At 39.9% G+C, this 24506-nt stretch overlaps 1 protein-coding gene across 1 annotated transcript; it reads right to left on the bottom strand.

The window, feature by feature from the left end:
- Nucleotides 1-846: 846 nt before the first annotated feature.
- LOC121517500 (NUAK family SNF1-like kinase 1) lies at nucleotides 847-24444 on the bottom strand. Its single transcript, XM_041799317.1, has 7 exons — nucleotides 23561-24444; nucleotides 15491-15611; nucleotides 12695-12846; nucleotides 11206-11271; nucleotides 6566-6685; nucleotides 5574-5706; nucleotides 847-5435 (listed from the first exon to the last, which is right to left on the bottom strand). Exons 1-7 carry the CDS (start codon nucleotides 23882-23884, stop codon nucleotides 4246-4248), a joined length of 2106 nt encoding a protein of 701 aa, XP_041655251.1. The 5' UTR covers nucleotides 23885-24444; the 3' UTR covers nucleotides 847-4245.
- Between the last annotated feature and the right edge of the window lie 62 nt (nucleotides 24445-24506).

The raw sequence follows: 24506 nt of genomic DNA, 5'->3' as shown, positions 1-24506 counted from the left end.
GTGGTTTGACCTTAAATGGGCAGTTCATGCTCAGAAAACCCCCCAATGTGGCTGAATTAAAACAATTCTGCAAAGAAGAGTGGGCAGAAATTCCTCCACAATGATGTGAAAGACTCATTGCTAGTTAATACAAATGCTTGTTGGCAGTATTGCTGCCAAGGGTGGCACAACCAGTTGTTAGGTTTAGGGGCAATTACTTTTTCACACAGAGCCAGATAGGTCTGGATGTCTTTCTCTTCTCTCTCTATTCTATCATTGAATTAAATCATTTTTTAAAAACTGCATTTTGTGTTGATTCAGGTTATCTTTGTCTAATAGTAACATTTGTTCAATGATCTGAAAATTTTTAGTGTTACAATATACCAAAAAAAAAAAACAAACAACAACAACAAAAAAAAAAAAAAAACCAACAACAACAAGGAAATCATTAAGGGGGAAATATTTTGTACAGCACTGTGTATAAATAGCTTTGCATGAGGTGGTTCAATAAATACTAACTTACTCTGAAGTAAAGTTTCCAGAGTCAAAAAAGACAATATGTTTCCCACAAAGTCTAATCTGAGCCTCTTCTGCTGAGTGTGTTTTTCTTTCAGATGTATTTTTTGTAAACTAAAATGGAAACAGTCTGTCCCATAAATAGAGCTCTGTGTTTATGTTCACTTGAAGTCGGTCTTTTATGAACAACTTTCCTTGAGTTCTCTGGATTGGGTTATTCTTTGGAATAAAAGGGAGAAAAGATTCCTAATGATGATGACTCCTCATTGTTTCATATAGTGTGGTTTGTGGATCATCACATATATTTTTAGTTATTTGAGAAAAAAAGAGTAAAACATTTTGCTTCACATAATTTATTTATTACCCCCTCCCCCCATAAAAACAACTACACAAACAAATAAACAACAAATTGAACAGTTACAGTTTTAACCTGAAAGGATGGATTCGATATGACATCATCTGCATACAACACCTATACAAAAGTCAACAGCAGCATTAGTGGGAACAAGCATGTGATTCACATCTGTGTCTGTTGATGCAAATGAGCAATTTTGAGCAGCAGATGACTGTAACACAAATATGCTCAACAGCATGATAAGATAGGGGAAGTTTTACTTTAACTCCCCCTATTTAATGTGTGAAGGCAATATACAATTATTTGATGAAAGATTAGAGCACGGTGAATAGAGCTGAAAGTTAAGGACAAGATGGATGAACATTAAATTAGTATTTTGACAAATGCTTGCAACTGGAACTACATTTCAGGAAAAAAACATTTTAAATGTTTATACAGAGCTTATAAAATAATGTCACTAAGATGAGACCAGTAAAAGTTTAGTTGAATTCCTCTGAAAGAATATCTGCAAAAGAAAATGCAAATCAATGTGTGGTGCTTTCCACTCATCAAATATAAGCAGTAAGGCAGGTTAGAATTAACACTTGAATACTTCCAAACCCCAGTTGTATCCATTTAAACCCTGTGCTGAAGAAGAGCGTGCAACATGGTAATTTTTTTGTTCACTGAAATTCACAAAAGTTCTTATGTATTTTAAGTGCTTCTATGTATTTTCAAGTGCAAAAGATCATCAAATCACCATTGTGAATATAAACTCACTCACTCTGGCCCCGTCCACACAGAGACGAATTCAGGAGTATATGCAAATGTTTTTTGCTGTAATGGCATTTCATCCACTAGGAAACAGCGTTTTGGGAGGCCGTAAACGCTGGATGTCTTACAGTGTTCTCTAACATAGCTCTGTTTTTGTTGGGTTAAACAGAAAACATTCAGATTTTCAAGTCTAATTGTACTGCAGATGGCCACAGAGTGGCACTTTGAGCACTGGGGATATGAAATTTTCTGTGTGTTCCTCTTGATGCGGACTGTTTGTTTTGACACTTCAATTCTTATGTGCAAACTGACACTCATTTTTACTTAATAGTTTAGGGAACTGGATTTTCATGGCCAGTCTGTGCAGAAATCAGCTCTAATATCTTATAAGGGGCTCTATTGTGTGGGTGAGGTCAGAATGGAGAGTGTTTAGTTAGAAAAATTCAGGTCCCAGCTCTGCAAATGTGCAGACACTGGTTCCCCTTCAGGTGTCACCTTTAGCCTAGTGGCTCACTGTACTGCAACATAATTATGATCATATTTAAATGTAGTGCATGAGTTAAAGCTCCTGTGAGAAGTTTTTAGCTATGAAACCAGCCGAAGTCTCTACATGACCTTTAATAACAAGCAAGACCATCAATGGCTAGAGTGACTGCTTTCATGATGTTTTCACTAATTCCCCAAATCACTGCTTGAGGAAAGCTTATACAGCTATTTTTATATTTTCCACTTCAGAGATTCAGTATAGAGTTACATTTGCATGATGGAAATATTTGCATCTAATATATCTGTAATCGGCTCCGGAGATGTGCGCGATTGGCCGGCTGAATGACTGAATGCCCTGTCCCTTGGTAGTTGCCACTAGAAAATTCTACTAAGTTACCCGAATTTTTGATCTTTCTTACAAGTTCAAGCCAAAAATCTTGGTCAAACACTGTCTTAATGCAGCTGCACACCACTTGAAGCTTCTGTTGCCCCAGTTAATGGCTATTGCCATGTTACCGTTACGCATTTAAATGGTTGTTTCAGAATGGTTGCATGGCGGCTGTGTAACAGCTGCATCGTGGCATGGTTTTCATTTCAGAATACATGTTAGCAAATCAGGGCTTTCAGATTGCTGGTGTGAGTCCTGAGTCTCATGCTCAAAGTATGATAATAGAATATAAGGCTTTTTTTTCAGAGCCATTTACTTCTCTCAGCCAAAATAGGCAGGATAATGATCAAGAGCCACATTTACCTCAGTCAAGAAAACAGATACTGTATGTAAAGACACATCAGAAGAATATATTTGCAATGTGTCAAACACGTCAGTCTAACAGAGCAGTTCTCTAGACTTTGACTAGCCGGTAGAATATGCTATAGGGAAGATGAACACAGTACGGTTACATTTCTAGTTTGTGCTTTTACAAAGGAAAAACTCGGTTTGGCGCTTACAGGGAGAAACGATACTCTCTTGACCCATGTAGAATGCTTGTATTTGGAATTTTTCCAGGCTCAGTTAAATACTGAATCAGGTAACTTGTAGGCACATGTGTCTGGTATGAAAGCTGTAGCAGAGCAAGCTGTAGCAGACAAGGGCTGCAGTCGTCACGCAGCAAGCATGCACTCAGTCTGAAACATCCCTATTGAATATAGGAGTGTAAACAACTGAACTGATAGCACTGTTAACATCTTGTGGGATAGTGCAGTTTAGCACTATTTTGAACTAAAAATGGGGGATTAAGTTGTACATAGGTCGTCTGGTTATACCTAAGCACTCAGTAACAACATTCAGCTCAGGAATGCGGACGTTAACCTGCAAAAAGGATTAAAGACCAGCAGTACAAGCACTACTAACATCAACTGCGTCCTGCAAAAAGAGTGCTTTCACATTACAGCGCTGTGGCACAATTACCCCCCCTCCAGCTGGCTTGCTTTCACATTAGAGGCATCTTTCCAAGCCCTTGTGTATGTACTTAGTCTGATACAGCGGGTGGCTAGTTAGCAAACCCACCAAGGAGGGGGTCAAAAAGAAACTACCATGGCAAACAGTCAGGTCATGAATGGAGTGACAATTGTTTTTGTTTTATGCTGGCAAAAGAGTGCATCCTGCCACCATGGAATGTTTTTTAAAATTGCGACTACAAGATTTTTTTAAAGTTGACAGGAGACATTTGTTGCCTTTGCAGCTTTCCTCACTGAATACAACTAGTCAGAAAGAGGTTTTGTTTTTGAATTGATGTCATATAACTGATGCTACTCTCTGCCCAGTATTGGGCATTATTGCAATCACATTTCATTCAAACCATGCCAGAGTCCTCTTGAATTGCGCTGAAACTGCCTCCCCAAGCGAGCCCAGGCCTGGGTCCAAGTACAGTTCATTTGCACTCACACTGACCAAAATGAACCAGACTTTGGGTTCAAGCGTACTTGGATCCTTAGTGTGATAGCATCCTCATACTAGTAAACTAAACATAATTATAGCTTGTTTCTAACTAGATTAATTTAATTATCCGCCTTGTGACATCCATAGTCGACACAAGCCAAAAGTTCTTCACAGGAGCTTTAGATTTTTTCTTCACACAGAAATAATTATTACCGACTATTAAAGTGAAAATAAGCACAGTTCGTCCCCACACAAATGAGTCCATCACGTTTTAGGCTTATGTGAGCATTTTCCTCAGTCCTTTAACATCCCCACCAGCCTCGTCGACCTTCAGCTGCTCCAGGTCTTCCTCAGAGCTACAGGCACTGCGTTGCATTCCCCGGGTGAAAAACCTGCGACGTGATTGGGCGCTGAGGTCTAGTAGGTCAAAGGAGTCTGAGGAGAAGAGGCTGTCCTCGCTCACCACGCTAGAGGGACGGCTGCGACGACCATCGGCGCCCCCTGTGGCTTGGAGGAGGTGCTGCAAGGCTTCAGGCAATATTGTGGGGGCAGGGGAAGGAGATGAGTGTTGCCCATCAGGAAGATCCAGACTGCGAGAGAATTTGCCGTTACGTTTCAGGATACCCTTTCTCCTTCTTACTGCCTCTGTGCGCATGGTGGGGCTGTCTTCTGCTGCTGGGAGACAAGTGTGCTGTTTGTCTGTGCATAAGTCACTTACATCAGCTTCTTTACCTCCTACTCCAGAGATTCTCCTCTCTGATGATGAAACATAAACCGACTCCCCGCTATACAAGTTCTTGAGTATCCCCTTCTTGGGCATTTTTGATGAGGGCTGACTGAATGATGAGGCCGGTGGCAGACTAGAGGACAGGACTTCAGTATGTGTGTGGGAAAATGTTCTACATGGCCTCGGAGCAGTGCTACAAGGTTTGGAGGAAGAGTTTTCTTTAGGAGGGCTGTGAAAGACTGAGTCACAACTCCTCTGGTGCTTTAAAATGCCTTTAGGTTTCTTTCTTTCAATGCTAGAAGCTGAAGAAATGCCAGCGGATGAAGCAGTCGTGACACAAACACCTCCACAAGCTCCAAGTGCAGTCTGGGGAATCACATTTTCCTTGCGTGACTTCCTAACGCTTGACATCCCTCCACGTGCCCTTCCTCCACCACCACGATCGCTTTTTAAAGGTAGGCTGAAGTAAAAGGGGTGAGTAGAAGGTTGGGGCGGATAGGAAGAGTCTAACGAGAGGCACCCTGGGTCAACAGCCATGTTACTGGCAGACGTGACCCGATTCTGCCAGTCGATGTAGCGAGCCAGGAGGGGGGAGGGGCATTCTTGGTGTGAGGATGAAGGGCAGTCACACACACTCTCCTCAAAACCCCAGTTCACCCACCAGTGGTTGGCCACGTCCTCTATCGTCGCCCTCTCGTCTGCACGTACTGTCAGTAGCCAGTTGATAAGAGCGCAGGCGTCTGAAGGGACCAAAGACCATTATTATTCATAGTACCTAAACTGACTAAAACTCAGTTTTACCAACACAGAAAGAACATCAGACTGTCTGGATGATAGATATGTTTATATAATGTTTATGAACAATTTATAAAGCATACCAGAGGGGGGGTTTGGTCTGCGGTAGCGCCCTTGGCTGATCTGCTCTGTGAGTGTGGCGTGACTAGCCCCATCAAATGGCATGCTGCTGTAAACCAGGGCATACAGCAACACACCGAGCGCCCAGCAGTCCACCTAGAGAAGAAAAGATTTTCAAAGAACCCATCAGCCACCTAACTCAGAAAATTCAGGTAGTTTTATAAAACCATACTGTTAGACCTATGAACTGTGGTTCTTCTAGTGCAGTGATTCTCCAAGTCCAGGCTCTTATTGCAGGTGGGCTCGGGAGGTAATTGGCAATAATCAAAATCTAAAATTAAAATAACTTTTTAAATGATCACAAAATACTTGACAATATGTTATTTTTTAAGTCCTAGAACTAATAAAATACAGCCAGAGGACTTAATTTACATGACACTTTTATCCATTCATTTAGTCCAATGTACAGAGCCAGTGTCATGGTTTAACTGGTGTTGGATTAAGTAGTGGAACTTAGAAATCAACAGTTGACACAAAGATTTTAACTTTTCAAGGAAAGACCAAGCAGCAAGCAGGACTGCAAACTCCACATGGCGCTCCCAGAGATGGTACTGAAAGTGTTGCACAGCAGCACAGAAACAGAGTTTCAACTCTGATTTCACTCTAGGAGACCCTCAAAAATAGACTGTGTCATATAAACCGTTACTTATATTCCTGGTTTTACGGTATATGTTAAGTAAAAGGTGTTTTCTGAAGTTGTGTGCCCAATGAAAACTATCACTTGACTGTTTTCCCTGCAGCTCCATGGAGTTTTGCAGTCCTTCAGTGCAGTGATTTGTTTTTATGGCCTCTAATGTAATTATTTGGTTGTCTTAGGTGCACAATACAGTACAACTTACATAATGAAGTATCAGATACTTAGCAATTTAGTGTAAATGTGGCCCTAATGTGACATAATGGCACACAATTAATGTTTGTATGGGGAATCCAGTGTTGACTGGGTGTGTTGACCCACCTCTGGCCCCTGGTATGGCAGTCCTTTCACTATTTCTGGAGCAGCATAGAGTGGGCTTCCACAGTAAGTCTGCAGCAGGTCGCCCCTCTGGAAATGGTTGGAAAGTCCAAAGTCTGCCAGCTGCAGAGAAACAAAAAAGGAGGCATGTAATAATACATTTTAAATGAGGCAAGGCAAGTTTATTTGTATAGCACATTTTGGCAACAAGGCAATTCAAAGGGCTGTATACATGACATAAAAAATATGACAAAAGGAAAAAGAAACAACAGAAACATTTAGAAAATAAAAAAGAAATTAAAATAGCTGATAAAACCCACATAAGATAAAAACAAAGATCATGCCATGTCTGTAGTGGATCTCTCTTCTCCTTACTTATACCTGACCCCGCTCAATTCATTACCTAAATTTAATGCCTGAGCTTTTAAACAGTCTTCCTTGGGTCCAAAAACAACTACCTCAGTTTTTCACTGTTTCAATAAAGAAAATGATGGCTCATCCACTCATTGATTTGTTCACTGCAATTACTCGGTGCTTGTAAGGGGCTATGGTCACCTGGGGACATTGAAATGTAAAGCTGTGTGTCATCTGCATAGTTGTAATTTATTTTGTTGTTTTGTATGATCTGAGCTAGTGGAAGCATAGATGTTTAACTGAAGAGGTCCTAGGATGGAGCCTTGGGGGACTTCGTAAGTCCCATCCAGTTTTATCAAAATTATGCTTTGAGCTATACCATCTCAAGTCCATTTACAACATTGGTGACTACATTACATGTTCCTCACTAATACTAGATACAAAAACTCAGTGTGCTTCAGAGGAAAGTCTTGACAAAAACATAGGTCATCATAAGTGCCACTAAAGTAGACTGAAAGGCAATACAATTCAACATTTGAAGTTAAACTATATTAGAAATTATTTTCATTAAACAAATCCTTGAAAAAAACAAATCAACCTCCAAGATTCCTTTTCAGTGACTACATCCTGAAAACTCTTGCCCATGTGGCAATAAAACAACAACTCAAAGCAATTCCTCTTAAAGGAGCCAAAAGTGGGCATGCTGTGCTTTCCAGCCAATGTAAGTGTGAGCAAAGGAAGAGGAGAGGGCCAAAAGCATCAGGCCGCTCACTCACGTAATGGAACAATCACTCACTCAAGAGTAGCGAGAGCCATACGCAGACATACTGAGGCTCCTCTCTATCTGAAGAGATTATTAACACGGACACCAACCCCACTATCAGCTTCTCAGCTGTTAAAAATACTCGATGTGACGGCTTTACTTCCATGGAGCTGCGATTCAGGGAAACGCAGACCTCACAAACAGAAGTTGACACAATATACAGGCGTTTATATAAGACGTGCAGCAGCAACAGTAATGTGTAGACAGAACATGGGATGTGTTTATGCAGCTTTAAATTTAACAAGCTGCTGTGCATTTGTGTGAGTGTGCGTCCAGCTGTGTAAATTATTTTCCTGGTTCTGCTCTCATTTCAAACATTCCAGTGTTGGGTGCTTGTGTTAGACACGCTCTTTCTTCCAAACATACTAAGGACTCGTTTACACGTGCCTGGGGATTACATGGACTGCTGGGAGACGCCAAGTCTCTCATACCAATGCTGGACTGTTAAATGGATTGTTTTTGAATCTCTGGCTTCCTGTTGAGATTCTTGTGATACATTCATGTGAAAAGGTGAAAATAAAATAAAACGGTATGCAACCAGGAAACAAGGACCTGTATGTGTTAAAGTTTTCTCCTGCAAAGATTCACAGATAATACAAAAATGTGTGTGATTGGTCAGCTAAACAATGGAAAGTTGGCACCCTTGTCATTGCCACCAGGATTACTAGTCAGTTAAATTGATTATTAATATTGCTTAACAATTTAGACCTGTTATCATGGTCAAAAGCATTATCTAAACTAGTACTTCTCAACTGGTCAGGAATCAGGACCTACCCCAACCACCTTAGAAGAAATGACAATCAAGATTTCTGAAAACAATAAACCACTCAAATTTATTTAACAACAGTTTTGGACTCTAAATGGACAAAAACAAATTCACATGTTTAAAAAGGCATCATTACAGAAGAACAAGCATGCATACATCTTAATACCTCTGCCGAGGAGGTTATGTGATCAGGTGGGTTTGTTCGTTTTGTTTGTTAGCAACATAACTCAAAAAGTTGTGGACGGATTTTGATGAAATTTTCAGGAAATGTCAGAAATGGCATAAGGAAGAATTAATTAGATTTTGGGAGTGATCCAGATCACTGTCTGGATCCAGGAATTTTTTTTAAAGGACTCTGTACTATAGGGAGATAGGGCTAATGGCTGAGTGCTTTTCTAGTTTTACTAATTTTTTCCAAGACAGCATGGAAATTTGGTAATTTGATGAGGAATTTTCTTTCTAACTTTGGAAAATCATCCCAAGAAAATATGACATAATGATTAGAAACCTCTGGCCAAATGCAGACATTTGTCAGCACTCCTAGTTTTAAGGAAAAAAAACAAAAAAAACAAAAAAAAACATTTATGACTTTATCCTATGTCCACTTACAGCTACTGATTTCAGCCACATTTTTTTTTCCTTGGAAACACTGCTGACCCACTGGAAAGAGCTTTACCAGCTATGAACCACTGGTTTAAACTAACACCGCTGCCTGCCATTAGGGGCCACTGTAGCTCCAGTTAATAGCAACAGCCATATTGCCATGGATGTAAACAAGCGCAGTAGACGAATAGCATTGACAGCATCTTGTAGTCAACCTGACACAGTAGGCAGACTGTTTCACATTTCCATTGTATTGCATATTTCACATCTATCTATGCACTAGCCCATAGTCTGTTCTAAGGAAGGTCAGAGCCTTACAAAAAAAACTAGGAGGATAATTGGACGAAAGCTCTCTCAGTGACATTCATTATGGGCCAGTCAGATCAACAAAACGAATGATGTAGTAGGCATGCAAAGCACCAGGGCATAACATACATGATGCAAGCTCAATAGGCAGCCATTACCATCGTTCACTATCAGGGGAGCCAGGAGGTAAAACAAACTCCAGTCGAAACTGGTTGAAAGTGAGCAAAAACATATTTTACACCAGGAAAAGCTTTCAGTGCAGTTCGTTGCTCTTCTTTTAAATAAATGTTGTCTAGTTCTGATATAACTGTTGCTATAGCTACATCTCAGCTGATCTCTTCAATGGCTACCATTGTTTGACACTTGGCATGATGGATCTCCTGATGACAGACAATCTGGCCAATCCATCAGCTTTGCAAGGCGACCTTGAAGTTGCAGTCAGTTTTGCAGTATTTTGATCTAGAAAGTGATGATAAAGTTGTATGAAGGATATGTCGTATTAAACTCCTGGAAATCCCTCAACTGCAGTAACGAGAAAACGTGGAAGTTAACCTGCAATAAGGATCGAAGACTGGTGGTGTTAGTGCTGCTGATGTTAGCCAAACTTGTAAAACTTGTGTCAAAAAATACTCCTCAGTTTTGACTCAAAATTTCAATCCCAGTTTAGATTTTCTGAGTGTTTTCTTAACTTTAAACAAGTTGGCCAAATGTTATCCTGAAATTGTTTTTAATATGGATTTGAAATTAGTTGCCTAGGAATATCCCTTGTGAGTAATACTTAAACCAGTTATAAAAAAGAAGGTTTTCTCTTGGATGCTCTAACTTGAACAGAAAAAAAGCAACACTGGAATAAAGACCATAAGCAATTCAGGTCCAGTTCAAGTCCAACTGAGGACCTTTGTTAAAATGTCTAAATATTCAGGCACTGTTAATTCAGTTACTAAGACATGATCTGCAGGAGATTGATGCCAAAAAAGATTTTCTATCTTCTTGTGCAATCTTAAAATATGTTTTGCATTTATGGATTATTAAGAGCTCATTTATCTTGTATGTGTTCATGAATACTTTAAGCTAGCACTTTGAAGAAACAATGTAAAGAAAAAAACAGTATCTCCTCATACATTCAGCCCCAAACAGAAATGATTCAATAACAAGGAAGTACTAGTATTTTGTTTGACTTCAAACTTAATTAAAACAATATTTTACAGGAAGCACCTTTTGTGCAGACATAACAGCCATGTGCACTGCACTACGCCTGTGTCCCTTCTCACAGCTGCTCCTCTGAAGGGCTGCTGCGGTGGGCCTGAGGTCAGTAATGAATGAGGAGCCGCTTAGAGGTTTGCACATTGTGTTTTCTTTTGATGGGTAGACAGAGCTGACTTAAATTAAAACCCTCTGATTGGCACGATCGCCACTGGATTCCCTGAATTCCTCCTTTGACTGTGCACAGATTCCATATAAGGAGAGGAATAACTCAATGAGGCAAAATAAAGAGACCCCTGGGCATTTTGAAAAGGTTCCACTGCATCTTTATGCTGTTTTGTCTTAGTGTGTGGTGTGTTTGGTTACATTTTTATGTAGAATCTAAATCTGATTTTGATTCGGGAACCAAGACTTACTCATGTAGAGAACAAAATCTAAGGAGATACAAGATGACAGTTTAGCCACAGGAGGGGTCAAAAGTCTTTAACAAAACAATCATGTTTTGTCTGAAAAGTTATGTTTATTTTTTAAAAACAAAAAGAATCGAACTTGTTTATTGGAAAATGTTGTGTGCATCTCTTAACATACCTTTACATTCAGGTCCTGATCTAACAGGATGTTCTCCAGCTTGAGGTCTCGATGCACAACACCATTCTGTAAGAGAGTAGAGACACATTACAATCCTGCATTTCTGTCTCAGCTATACAGCACAATGTTTCAGCTCTGCATGCATGCAAACATTACACTTTAAAATTTCCAACACAAACTGCGGGCTAGGTCTTTCATTTATGTTTTTGAGAACCATTAACATTCCACTTGAGCCTCGTGTCGCAGGGCCATGTGTCTAACATATCACAGAGCCTTGAGAAAAGCTCTCAGGTTGTTTAATCATCTACAGGCATGAGGAAGTGCTTTGTTTGGGTTAATTCGTCTGATGAGATGAAATTTGATCTGCTGATGGCATTAAGCACCTGAGGGGCAGCAGGAGGCCACTGAGTGTAGACAGCTGAAAGTAAAAAGTTGCAGGATCACTATGAGGCATTCCTGGGATATGGAAAAAGAAGCAGATATATGAAGAGACAATGCTGCTATGGAGAGCTGTGGCCACCCAGGAAGCTGAGCTGCTGTCAGTTTCTCTTAGAGTTACTGAAAAGTGAGCAAGAATAGCCTCTTTTCTTTGAGTGCTTAAAGGGGAAGAAGTGACCCATGATGTTGAACAATGTTTTGTCCAAAGTAAATGTGTGTGTTCTTATGTGTGTATACAAGGTAGAAAGACTGAGCTAAAGGAGAACAGGGGAGGTGAAGTTATTATTTGGTGGAGTTATAATTCAAGCTATTTTTAAAGAAAAAGATTTAGTGGAAAAACTGCAAAAACGAGTGACTAAGAATTATTTCCCATCTCCTCATGGAGCCTCTGTAATCGGTCCATGTGCCCTGCATACCTCAGAGGCACATTCAATAATTCATTCATGCTAGAACATTCATGTCTATTTTGGGACAATATTTGAGGTCACAAGGAGCGCAAAATCAACCTCCCTGCTTACTGCAAAGCTGCAGGAGCTGAATTATGATCTTCCAGGATCACAAAGAAGTCAGACTGCCAAATAAGCTTGATATGAAAACAAAAACATGTGTCGGACACAAACCATCACGTAGACTCTGCAGCATTAACAGGATTAATACATTTCCTCCAGAATTCTGTTTTTTGGCACTGCTGCTGCTGATGTTACTACACAGCAATATAAAACAAAGACGAATGTGTTCCTTTGCCAGCGCTTCACAGTAATTTGGCGGTGGAACGTAAGCTTATTTAGGCAACATGTTGGTTAAATGTGTCAGTGTGTGACTGTGAAAAATATTTGAGGGATAATTCGCTCTTAACCCAGAGAGATCTGAAAAATAAAGTCAAGTTTTCCTGAAGGATTTCCTGATTAGGATTTAGTGGATTAGTAGCATTCACTCGTGTGCAATGAAATACCGCTGCATGTAACTCAGCACGTGCCATGTGTTGGTCCAGAAATTCAAACTGAATTCCTGCAGATTGTGATGTGTGTCTGCATTGTAAGTGAAGGAAGACCTTGTGGCAGTAGTGGACAGCTGATGTGATCTGTCTGAAGATGCTTCTGGCTTCTGTTTCAGTCAGTCGTCTCCTCTCCTGGATGTAATCGTACAGCTCTCCTCTCCTGGCGTACTCCATCACTATCACAATCTTATCTCGGCTCTCGAACACTGCACAGAACACAGGAGACATTTACAGTACAGCTTTAAGCAGAAGGTTCATATACAGTAGATGTTTTCACAAATACTCTCCTGAAATCTTTCTGACCTGCTTGTTTACACTTGCACCTAATGGCAGGTGTTTTCACAAGGCATTTCTGCAACAGCGTCATAGTGAAGCTTTGATGTCAATACGCCTTGCAACATTTATACTGAAAAGGTGACAGCATGGTCGTACATGTTCCCACCGGTCAAGTTACACTGCCTTTTGGCTTTGTGGGAAAGCCAGCGCGGATGGCACAGTAGGAGATCCAGGTACATACACAGGGAGAAATGCTCACAAGCACAGAGCTATGCTCCCCACTGGCTCTGCTGATCCTGTTTTGCCTCTTCTGTTGTTACCTCTAAAGCTGACACCCAGGGAGGATTGCCTCATCCCCCTATTAAGCCTCCATGACGTTCATGGTGAAGGCAAGACATCACAGGGTGTAAAATATTACAGTTTAAGAAAGCACTGTTTAATGGTGGGGGTCTCTGAAGCCAGCAAATGACGTAGAAAGAACAATGTGGAAGAGGTGATTAAAGCACCGGAGTCTGATGCCATTATGATGCTAGCTTTTGCCTTTCCATTCTGTGGTATTTTGAAATATCACCCAAATTTAAAAAAAAATGAGCGGAGAATGACTTACTGGTCAACCAAAAACATTATGAAGTGAAGTATGATCATTAAATGCATGGATATAAATGTCATTACCCTGCCCACTTGCTCACAGTGAGCTCACTGGAATATTTCCTGGTACATTCTTAAATTGGCACTCATCAACTTCACATGGAATATTTTCTGGTAGGGCAAGACAATTTTCAGCTAGAGTTTGGATGAAAAGTCTGCATTCCCACATGCAGCTCATTGGTGGGAAATTTTCAGGAGTTTTTTGTACCCATGAAAGTAGAAAGTGACAACAACTTTTTATTTTCATTCTTGTAGAATAGCATCCTGATTGCAGCAGAGTGTTTCATTGGTTTACATAACTGCACATTATATATCTTCTAAATGGAATTTGCAAACCAAAAAATCAGTTAACAATGCAAACTGTCTAGCCTCACACAATTAAGCATTACCAGTAATATGAGTCCAGTTGTGCAGAATGATTTTTCCCCAGTGTCCTCTTTTATCACACAATTATTAGGATATATGAACATTTTAATTTCTACTAAGGCAGAAGATTTGCAAAAATAATCTAATTGTGATGTTTTTCCCAAATATTGCAATTGTGATTTAATATCTTTTGACAAATTCAAGCAATGAATAATTCCATAAATAAAACCACGTGTATTGAAAACAATGTAATTATTTCTGAAGCAATTTATCCATAGTGACATGAATCTGAATATGGGGGTGCAACAAGCTTTAAGCTATAAATGAAGCAGTTGGGGTGGGGGAGGTGAGGCTGGCTCCCAGCTGATCGCAGCTGGGGTATGACTTTCGTGAAGTAATGCTTGGCTTCATCAGTTTTACATAGAATGAGCTTACTATTTTTGCTCGTATTGCAAATGTGATTACATTTGCTTTGTTTAAGGGCATTATGATTTTTTATGTCACTCATTTTGATTAAGAAAAACATAGATAAAACACAAAAAGGATTTTTGTAAACGATTTTTAAAAAATCGACACTTGAATGTTTGCATAATGTGCATAAAATCTCTGCTGTTGCAAAAAAAAAGATTTATCAACTGGCATTTTGACACATTTCAAGTTATAGAAATATAGCAACTTCTGCGATTTGAAAATTGCAGCAGGACATATTGTAATTTAATCTAATTTTTAATTAATTGCCCAGCCGTAGTTTCTAAGCAAAATCTCACTAGAACCATACAGTTCCATCTAGATAAATACTAATACTATGGACAATAACATGACAAGTATAGAGCTCTAAGAAGATACGAATCCATTTTACTTTTTTTGTAATAATGAGTACATTTCTACTTGTTTTTTCTGAAGATCCCCACTAATTTATATTGCAGCAGTGCTGGTGTCTACCCTTTGAAACTATGAGGCTCTAGTCAATAATGAGTACATTAGCCATAGGAGATGCAGGTCAGCTTGGCCCCTTAAAGGGGAGCCTGGCTAGAGTGCGCTGTGCAGAGAAAGTCATTTGTGTCATGCAATTTATTCAAATCTAAGAAAAAATAGCTTAAAAACAATGTGAATGTATGCTACATGGAAAAACTTCACTGCACCACATGTGTTCCTCGGTCAGCAGTGCACTTATTGTTCAGATTTGTTGCATTAGTGAATATTTATGGCAGCAGGACTGTATATCCTGTAGATTTAAAAGACTTTATAGTGTGCTATAAAGGTGCCATTGATGTGTCCTTAACAGTATTTTGAATATGGATTGAGATTTATATCACAAAGACTAGCAAATTGTGAACTCATAAATGTTCAATAAAATCGGCATTGCTTGTGGGATTTGTTTAAAAGGTAGAACATGGCAGCAGATGGACAGTTACACCAAACCCTGTACTAAAATGGTAAAGAAGTTCTCATTACAGCACCTCTAACCTGCTGCAACTCAAAGATTATGAATCTAATCTGGCCTGGTTTTTACCTCATGACTTTTTGTTCCCTGTGTCTGTGTTGTGTTTATAGACTCACCCTCGTGGAAGCGGATGATGTTGGGGTGTCTGAGCGAAGATGTGATCTCAATCTCTCTCTGGATGTGAATCCTGTCCAGTTCATCAGTGATGCGCTCCTTGCGGATTGATTTTATTGCCACCTAAAAGAAGAGTACATATAACTGAGTCCACATGTGCTGTGTGTCCCTTTTGTATTCAAATATTCAAACAGTCAGATATGATTTTATTGTAATTCTCCAATATTTATAGAAACAAGAAACTGAAGTCAACAACAAATAATTATTCTTTTATTTCAATTCTCTTACAGTAAAAATTAGAAAACTTCCCTTTACCTTACCCCATTAAGTACTACTACAATAATAATACATTTTACTTTTGAGTCTAAAAAGCTACTGATAAAACAGTGCATTTTGCTCCTTATAAAAACTGACAATGGCTGGTGCTACTTTTGGTCAAATTGATTTAAATCATTCATATCTGTAATGATTCTTTGGGTGGCGGAAGCTCAGCCTGTTGAGACTTAGATTGTGGTCTTGAGGATAGCCCGTTCTAGTCTTGGTTTGGACAAAAGTGTGAAAATTGATCCAGGGGCTGAAGAGGTGCAAAACGCCCTTGAGCAAAGGACCCCCGACTCCTTCAAGACTCTCCTGACTTTCACATCTTATCATTAATGCAAGACAGTGGGATACTGATTATGCATGATGTTAAGAATTACAATACTGTAATGTACCTGTAAGAAATACTTTGTTGCTAAGTTACAAGAGAGAGCAAGGTCACTAGAGGGTGCTTTGTTTATCCCTGAAGTCAGTTTAAGTGCTGCTCTCACTATAGATGCATATCTGCATCTGCATAACTGAGCTCCTGTTTACTTTTTAGCTGCTCAACAGTAAAGAAAGGGTTTGTGCAACTACTGTTTTGCTCATGCATGATGATATAGTGGCCATACGACCAGGATTTTTAAGGTTGATGTGTAGTTTAAAGTAAATGCAAGCTTTGGGTAAAACCTAGATATGTGCTTGTGCACTTTTAGCTTCACTGTCTCCAATGTACAGACTCCAGTTCCAGCTGAATTAATTCCTCTGAAAAGCAGCTAATGAACTAATTTCTCTCACACATCTGCACAACTAAAGTCAATCAGCTGAAAGACCAAACACTGATAAATGCACAGTTCATGCATTATGAGCATAAACCTTCCTGAAACAAAGAACTGGTGATACAAATCTGCAAACACGCACTTACACACATATTTATTCACACAAATGAAATCTCTGGGTATTAGCGGTGATTATGTGGGTTTTAAGGGCAGGGTGGTGAGAGCAGGTCTGCTGTGATCTGAGCTCGCTCATAGGCAGAAGGTTGACAGCTGCACTGTTCACACTCTGCTTCATTAATCCTGGGCACTCAGCGTACCCCGAGGTAACCCCCCAACCAACGCATGCACGCATACGCACCAAAAGACAGACGACACAACAGGAGCCCCTAAACCTCTTTGGATGGGGTAACTGCCACCAAAATGGCACCATACAAGGACAAGATGTGGGCAGACGAAACAGACATCAGAGTGTCCTATTTAGAAACACAGTGAACTCAAAATAGGACAACAAAAGACTGAAAGCGAGGTATAATGAGACAGAGAGGCTCCAGAAGTAGCTTGGATCATTGTGTCAACCCTTACACCATCCCCATGGGTGAGCCACCTTCTCCACTGGGTCACAACTACAAAAATGTCTCAGCTGCTTGAAAAAATGTCCACAAGACATCAGAGGATACAATTCACATGCTCCATCATCCAAAATGGTTATGCAACACAACACAAACACACTCTAGGGAACTCCTGATTCTGGAGCTGACCTTGACCGTCTTAAACTGACGTGACGCTATCAGAAAAGTAAAATATTGAAGTTTGAGGTTTGTGCTGGATTACAAGGCACGTCAGCAGATACTCCAAACTGATTTGGCACTAGAACTGGGTGCTGGGTCAGAGATTAAGCCAAACATATTCAGTGCTTGTCAGATGAATGGCGTGTGTCCAGGCTTGGGGAGCTATTAACGTGTATGCTTGCATGCTCATGAATGTTTTCTGACCCAAATACCTGCTGGCTGGGGAAGGAAGGAAGGGCAGAAGGGCTTTGCAGTGGTAACTTATTTCTCTTGATCATTTTTAATACAGAAAAGTGCAACATGGGAGAACAATTGCAATCACCCTGCCATATTGGGATAAGTAGCAATACAGAATAAAATTGATATCAAATACTGAAAAATTACATTAGACTACATTTATATTAAAAATCACCAATGGCAGCTGGGGTTTCTTATGGATGAACAGCAGTAATACTGATTGATAACAGATCACCAATAAGATTAATTTCTACTTAGAAATGAAGACCCAGTGGTGAACTTTTAGAGGATTTTAAAGAAGCATGATCTCATCTTTGTGAATGCAAATGTGCTGCATATGCATCATTTTCAACCATTAACTTTAAAGTTTTTGTCAAACCAATGATGGTTCATTGTTCATCCACAAAACATGCTGCTTGTGTGACATTTTCCAAAAATGCAAAACAGCAACTAAAGCATGCAGGAAACATGAGAGGCTGTGTGTATGACTCATACTTTTGTTATCAGATAGTCTTAAGTATTACTGGGAGAATGCGCAGAACTAGCAGGCATGCCATTGACCATGTGTAATAATGGTACAGCTTAAACAGATAAACAATCCACACAGAGGCTTAATTTGAACCAGACAGAGCAGAACCTTTTCTCATTGATCAAATCTTAATTACACCACTGACCTTTTGGATGCATATTTGTGCAAGTCATGGTGGGGGTTCACTCACGTATTTCCTGTCCTCATATTCTCCCATACAACTCCTGCACACATGCACAAAGGCCCACAAATCCCAAGAGCCTGAGCATCACTAAAGATGCCTGCAGCATCTGTGAAAGATTACACAGCTGGATTATACCGGCTTCTTGCCAGATAGACCCCTGACCTTAAGATTCAGCTACACACGCACAAAATGTCCCTTTTTCTACAACCATGACCCACAACTCTGTGTCAGTATTAGGGCAAAAAATACACTGTTTTAGAATGCTCAAAGTGTAGCTCTCTATATTTACCACATTAAATATAACATATTAGACAATGAAACTAGCATGTTTGCTGTTAAATAACTTTAATAACGGATATACTTTAACTTTATTCATAACGAAGTGTATCTGTGGTTCCCTAATGATTTATGAGCAGGACGACAAAAAAAGCTCTGAAAAAAAAATACCCATAAGATTTTGCTTTCACAGTGCCTGATTCCATAAAAGCTGGGACACTGTATGAAATGAAGCCTATATAACAGAATATAGACTTTTGGAAAGAGAGGGGTCTGGCTGCAGGTCGGACATTTTTGACAGCCACTCTTACAGACCATTAATCTGAGACGCTGTCTACTTCAGAACTGAAATACATGCTTAGACTTTTGAAAATCAGATTGACCTTCTGTTAAGGTAATGGTTAGAATACCAAAGTTAAAAGTTAAAAATCTGACCTGCAAAACTGAATTACAAACGTTTAATAAAGCAGAGTCTGCTAACAATAAAAAGTAGCTAATGTAGATACATAGCTAACATAGCTTCAGCTAAACTCAGATACATTCTCTACATGGCCACATTAGCTTTAGCTACATTTGGTAAAGCTTACATTGCTTAAGCAAACTTAACGACATTGGCGTATGCAGTTATGTTAATTTTGTAGCTATCAAAGCTATGTTAGCTTTAGCTAACACTAACTGAGCTAAAGCAAGCCAACATTCGTGTAACTACTTTTGAAATGGGTCTATACATAATTTAATCTGGGATTAGATCTTTTTCTCGGTTTTATATATGAAATGTTGCTCAGTCTGTAATCTCAGCAATGCAGATGTTTCATTGACAGAACTGCCACACTTTTTCGTTAATAAAGCTGAATAGAAAAAAAAAAAATCTAAAATGTTGTACAGGCAAATTACAGCACTTCCGTTCTGAAATAGACGGCGTCTCAGATGAATGGTCTGTGAGAGTGGTCATCAGTGCCTGAGGTTTGTACATGCGGACATTTGTTTGGATTAAATAAGACAAATAACATGTATTACATTTTAAAAAAGAAACATTTCATGATTATCATTGAGGTTAAAATGTGTGTAGTCCGATTCTGTTGCCTTCTTGGAGTGCCAAGCTGTTTTTTTCAATTCTTTATGCTAAGCCAAGCTAACAGGGTTGCCCCTGCTACATGGGCCATCCTTCTGGACAAACCGATACAAGGACGCTTATTTCCAGATCTGTTAAACTTCACTATTACCTGCAAATGAACACCACGGATAATACTGGCTGTCAAAATTATTGCGTTAATGCGGATTTATCGATCATCATGATTAATCTGATAAAAATTCTTAACGCAATTAACCCATCTACAGTCCAGATTGACTCAAAATCCCTGAAACGTCTCTGGCAGTGGATTTCGGGCAGTTTGTCCAAGTAGGGTTACCGTCGAGCATGCCGCCGCACATGCGCAAATGGGTCATTGATCCGGTAGTGACCAACCAACTCGATATGGAAGACGTTACACAGCACGTTGGCCCTCTCAATGGGAAAGTTGAGTACAAAAAAAAACAAGATGGAACAGCCGACAGACATAAAATATTATGCACATTCTGCAGGAAGGAGTTGTCTTTCCACCGAAGCACTTCCAGCTTAAAATACCACATTAACGTGAAACATATGTTCTTCGGGGATTCTGCTAGCACTTTGGCTAACACACTGCCAAGCTGGCAAAATGAAACGGGATTAATATAGATTAAATATTAATGTTATTTAATCATGATTAATCAAAATTAATCCACAGCAACCCTGTGATTAATCTGATTAAAAATTTTAATTGTTTGACAGCACTATTAATAATACTATATAATACTAAATAATGACTCTTATAACTACACTAAACTATGCTCTGCCTACTCACTCTCCAGAAGAGCTGGAAGATGGCTTTAAAGTCCCAGAAGTCCCATTGTGTGTGTTTTTTTAGGTTTATTGATACTTTATATCAAGGATAGCAGTATCAAGGTATGACTGATCTGACTGGCAGGTGGAAGTGTTGTTTCTGTTTCCTCGGAAACCAAAGGCTTGCCTAAACTTTGTTGCCTTTAGGCAGATCACAAGTGAGTTTGAGACCGTATTTTCAAAACTCCACTTCAGAAACCAATATGTAATGTTCTTGTGACTATGGCCATGTTTTATACTCTTTAGAGCAGACTAATTAAGTTTGCACAGTGAAAATTAATCTGGTGTCTGGTGTTTCTACATAAAGGCAAGTCAAGTCCTCTTTCTTTTCTGTTCCCATCCTCACAAGTTTAAAGATTTCTATATGTGGTGAAGTTATGTAACTATTCATAAATATTAGAATGGAACCATAATGTTTTATTTTCTCTAACATGGTCAGGCTCCAAGCCAATGTAAGCAACCTCCAGGGCAGATAAATGACACTTTAATCATTTCATCGGTTACATTAGACACAGCCACCTTCTGCAGCAACTCTCTCAAGTCTCTTCTGCCTCCTTCTTGCACTCAGACAACAGCCCCCTGCTCTTGTTTCCAAAAATAATGTCCATTTTGTTTCAAAGAATCCTTGGTATGTGCTGGCTACTGGCTCAAAGAATTCAGCATTTCCCCTCTTGTCCAATCAAATCCCTACCTATTCTGTCTGTTTTCCCTGCCTTTCTTCGCCCTTTCTCTCTCACAGATGTGGGTCTCACGCTGCCAGAGGAATTTTGCCAATGAAACATTCACAATCTGATTCTACACAGATTAACCTATTACTGTGCATTAGTTTACTGAAAAAAAAACGCAGAAGAGGAATTCTAGTCTAAAGGAGTATCTGTATTTGTCAGATCAGTTAGTGTGTTGTGTTTACATGCAGGTGGAAAAAGTCAAATAATTGTGCAAGTTCAACCAAAACTGGTCTTTTAAAATACATGTAAAAACTTGTTAGTCTGAAATTGTGCTAAATTAAATTTCTCAAAGTCGGATGAGCACACAGAGCTAATGCGAGTAGAAGTTAATTTATACTTAGATGTATAAAGCTGACTGAAAAAAGTATTGGCAAGGTGTAAGTGATGTCACAAATGTGGTCACTGAAGCTGTCTTTTCAAGCAAATCTGTGGTGGTTGCCATATTGGGAACATTGTCTCTGACTTACTTTAAACTTTTCACTGAGGGCCTATACCAAAAATATAGGGCTGATGGTTCCACCTTAAATGTCCTCACTCTTAGTGTGTTAAAGCCAGTAAAACCAGTCCAATATAGATTAAGACCTCCTTAAAGATTAAAGAAAATAGCTAAACCGCAGCTTTCTGTGGCTGACAGGGTAAATACCTAATCACTGCCAAGGATTTCGGGGTGACCAATAAGATTTCAGGGGGTCCTGGTCCACCTTTGGCTACCACTGGCTCTGCCCCGTTTAGGATGAGAACGACGATCTATGCTGCCGAGGGGCAATGCTGATGGCTCATCTCCATATTCAGACACAAATAATGGACTATGTTTACCATTTACATCGTTGTCTCAATTTAATTAGGGAAAAAGACATCAATGATATCTTCTTGTCAAAATGTTGGTTTACAGAATCAAAACATCCTAGTGTCAAAACTAAGAATTTCAATGCAGTCAAGCTCAGACTTGTTGTTTTCATGTGGGCCATATTTCATTTCATTTTCAGAATTTGCTACAGGCCAAATAATAATTGACCACAGGCCAAATTTGTCCCCCATGCCACAGTTTCGACACCCCGTACCTAAACAGGTGCAGGTCAGGTGGGTCTTAAGCCTTCTGACAAACACTTTCAACACACTGGCTTACAGTCATACCAACCATATCCCTAATTATGAATAACTTGAATCCTTATCAAAACTCATTTAAAAAATGTTCTAACCCTGCTGTAATGTGTGCTCATGAAGACACGAAATTTTCCAACCAAAATTATTTTTTTAACCAGGCTGTAATGTTTGTTTCTGCTGTATAAAATCCTTATTGTAACACTGGGAATGTTTTTTTAGGGATGATTTTTTTCTTCTTCCACATTAACTTTATTTTTCAACACAAGTGGTTTTCTCATAATTTGTAGCCTACACCTCAGTTGGACCCAAAGTGGACTGTGTTCAGCTCATGTTCAAGGCAAGTTCAACAGCATAAATGCTAAGCATTGCAGAAGTTACATTTTCATCTGCCTTTGTGCATCACCATAAGATAGCATGCATCATATTTGTAACAAAAGTAAAGCATGGCCAATCTACAATGTGCAGAGCTGTGAAGTTGTACATGTTTTCACTTTGTGACACATCCAGGCCCAACCAGAGGACTTACTATGGTCCCTAATAAATTAAATCAAATTCATTACTATCCCTGTTTACTGGGAGAAGGGCAGTCATCCAAATATCCCAATCAAGCTATAACCTTTAAGTGTGTGAATAAACATACTTAGTGAAGCCTGGGCCCTTTACAGAATGTTAAGGTGAACAGAAACATGTAACATGTATAATTATATTAAGTGTGTCCATTAGCGTGCGCGCGCATGTATGTGGGGGGTCAGACTCCAACTGGAAAGAGACCTATTGTTGTAATTTTATCCCCTTGTTCAAGTGCTGAGTGAGTCAGACCAAAGGAATCTCAGCCTGGCAGCACAGGAAGCAAGAACTGTGCTCACCATCAGCCCATGAGCTCACCCACAAACACGCACGCGCGCGTGCACGTGCCATCTAGGAGCAATAGGCTCCGCCTACAAATTAATGTTTAATACCCATTGGGTTACAAAAATATACAAGCACAAGCGGCATGGATTATATCTTTTTTAATTTTTAGGTCAGTATGTTGTGTTTTAAAGTGAGTTTTATGTTTTAATGTGCTTCATCAGTGTGTTTCGTTGTGTTTTTCATGTTTGCACACGCAAGTCAAAGACACATTTCTGCCATTATGATTTAATACTTTGTCCAATATGTTGAGTAGTTTAGATAAATACAGTGCCACTCTGCCACACAGCTGTTACATTTTGCATCGTTTGAACACTCACCGTCCTCAGACTTGCCCTCTCCACCGCCTTCTTCACTTTACCGTACGTGCCTTTTCCCAGAGTCTCCATCACCTCGTAACGGTGTTTCAAGTTGTGCTTGTGCTGGTGCTTCTTCACTTCCATCGGCTCTGCCATGGCAGTCAGTGCCCGGCTCCCCGCCTCCGTGTCCGACTGTCTGTGCCGCCTGTCTACGCGCTGGCAGCCCAGAATCGGGGACTCTTCACCGGCCCGATGGTCACTGGATGCCGCCTCTTGCAGACAACCGAGCTCGGAGTGTTCGCTGGTGTTCATTGCGCCTCTGCTGTCTGCTTCACGTCTGCCCATCCTTTCTGCGCACCTGTCAGGAGCAGCCTCCCCTGGGACTGCGCTCAAAATTACTTTTAAGAAATGCAGCTTAGGAGCTTGCCATAGACAAAAAAGTCGCAGGTAAAGACGTCGTAACAGCAACAAACTATCGAAATGGCTTAAAAATGTGCAGCCGATCCATTTGAGCTGCAGTTGTGTTGTTCGCTCTCACTCTCCTCAAAAACAGCAACAGGAGCGATGGGAACCACATGCTCTGAGGCGATGGAGGGGTGGCGCCTCCTCATACCAAAGGCTGATCTCTGAGCAACATCCCGCAGCGCCTCGCTCATTTGGGATCATTTGAGGTTTTTTTCCCTCTCTATAGCATGTTTTCAACCAGAGAGATGGAGATAAAGGCATGTACGGAATGTCATGCGGGTCAAAAGCTCACCCTAAAGCCACCACTTCAGTCGGACATGTTTGTTGATGCATCGCCATGCGGTGAGCTCCGCCAGAATAAATCCTTGAAAACACTTTGAAGAAACTGGGAGGAAGTGGAGACTTTGAAGTCAGAAAGAGTGATCACAGTGGTTTAGACTGCAGGATAAAATTCATTTGTTTCATTTCAAGTCCACATATAAATAAAAGAGAAACATAAAAG

This window comes from Cheilinus undulatus, linkage group 11, assembly GCF_018320785.1.
Source record: "Cheilinus undulatus linkage group 11, ASM1832078v1, whole genome shotgun sequence".
In the NCBI taxonomy this organism is placed as follows: Eukaryota; Metazoa; Chordata; class Actinopteri; order Labriformes; family Labridae; genus Cheilinus; species Cheilinus undulatus.
This window is presented reverse-complemented; position numbering and strand designations above follow the sequence as displayed.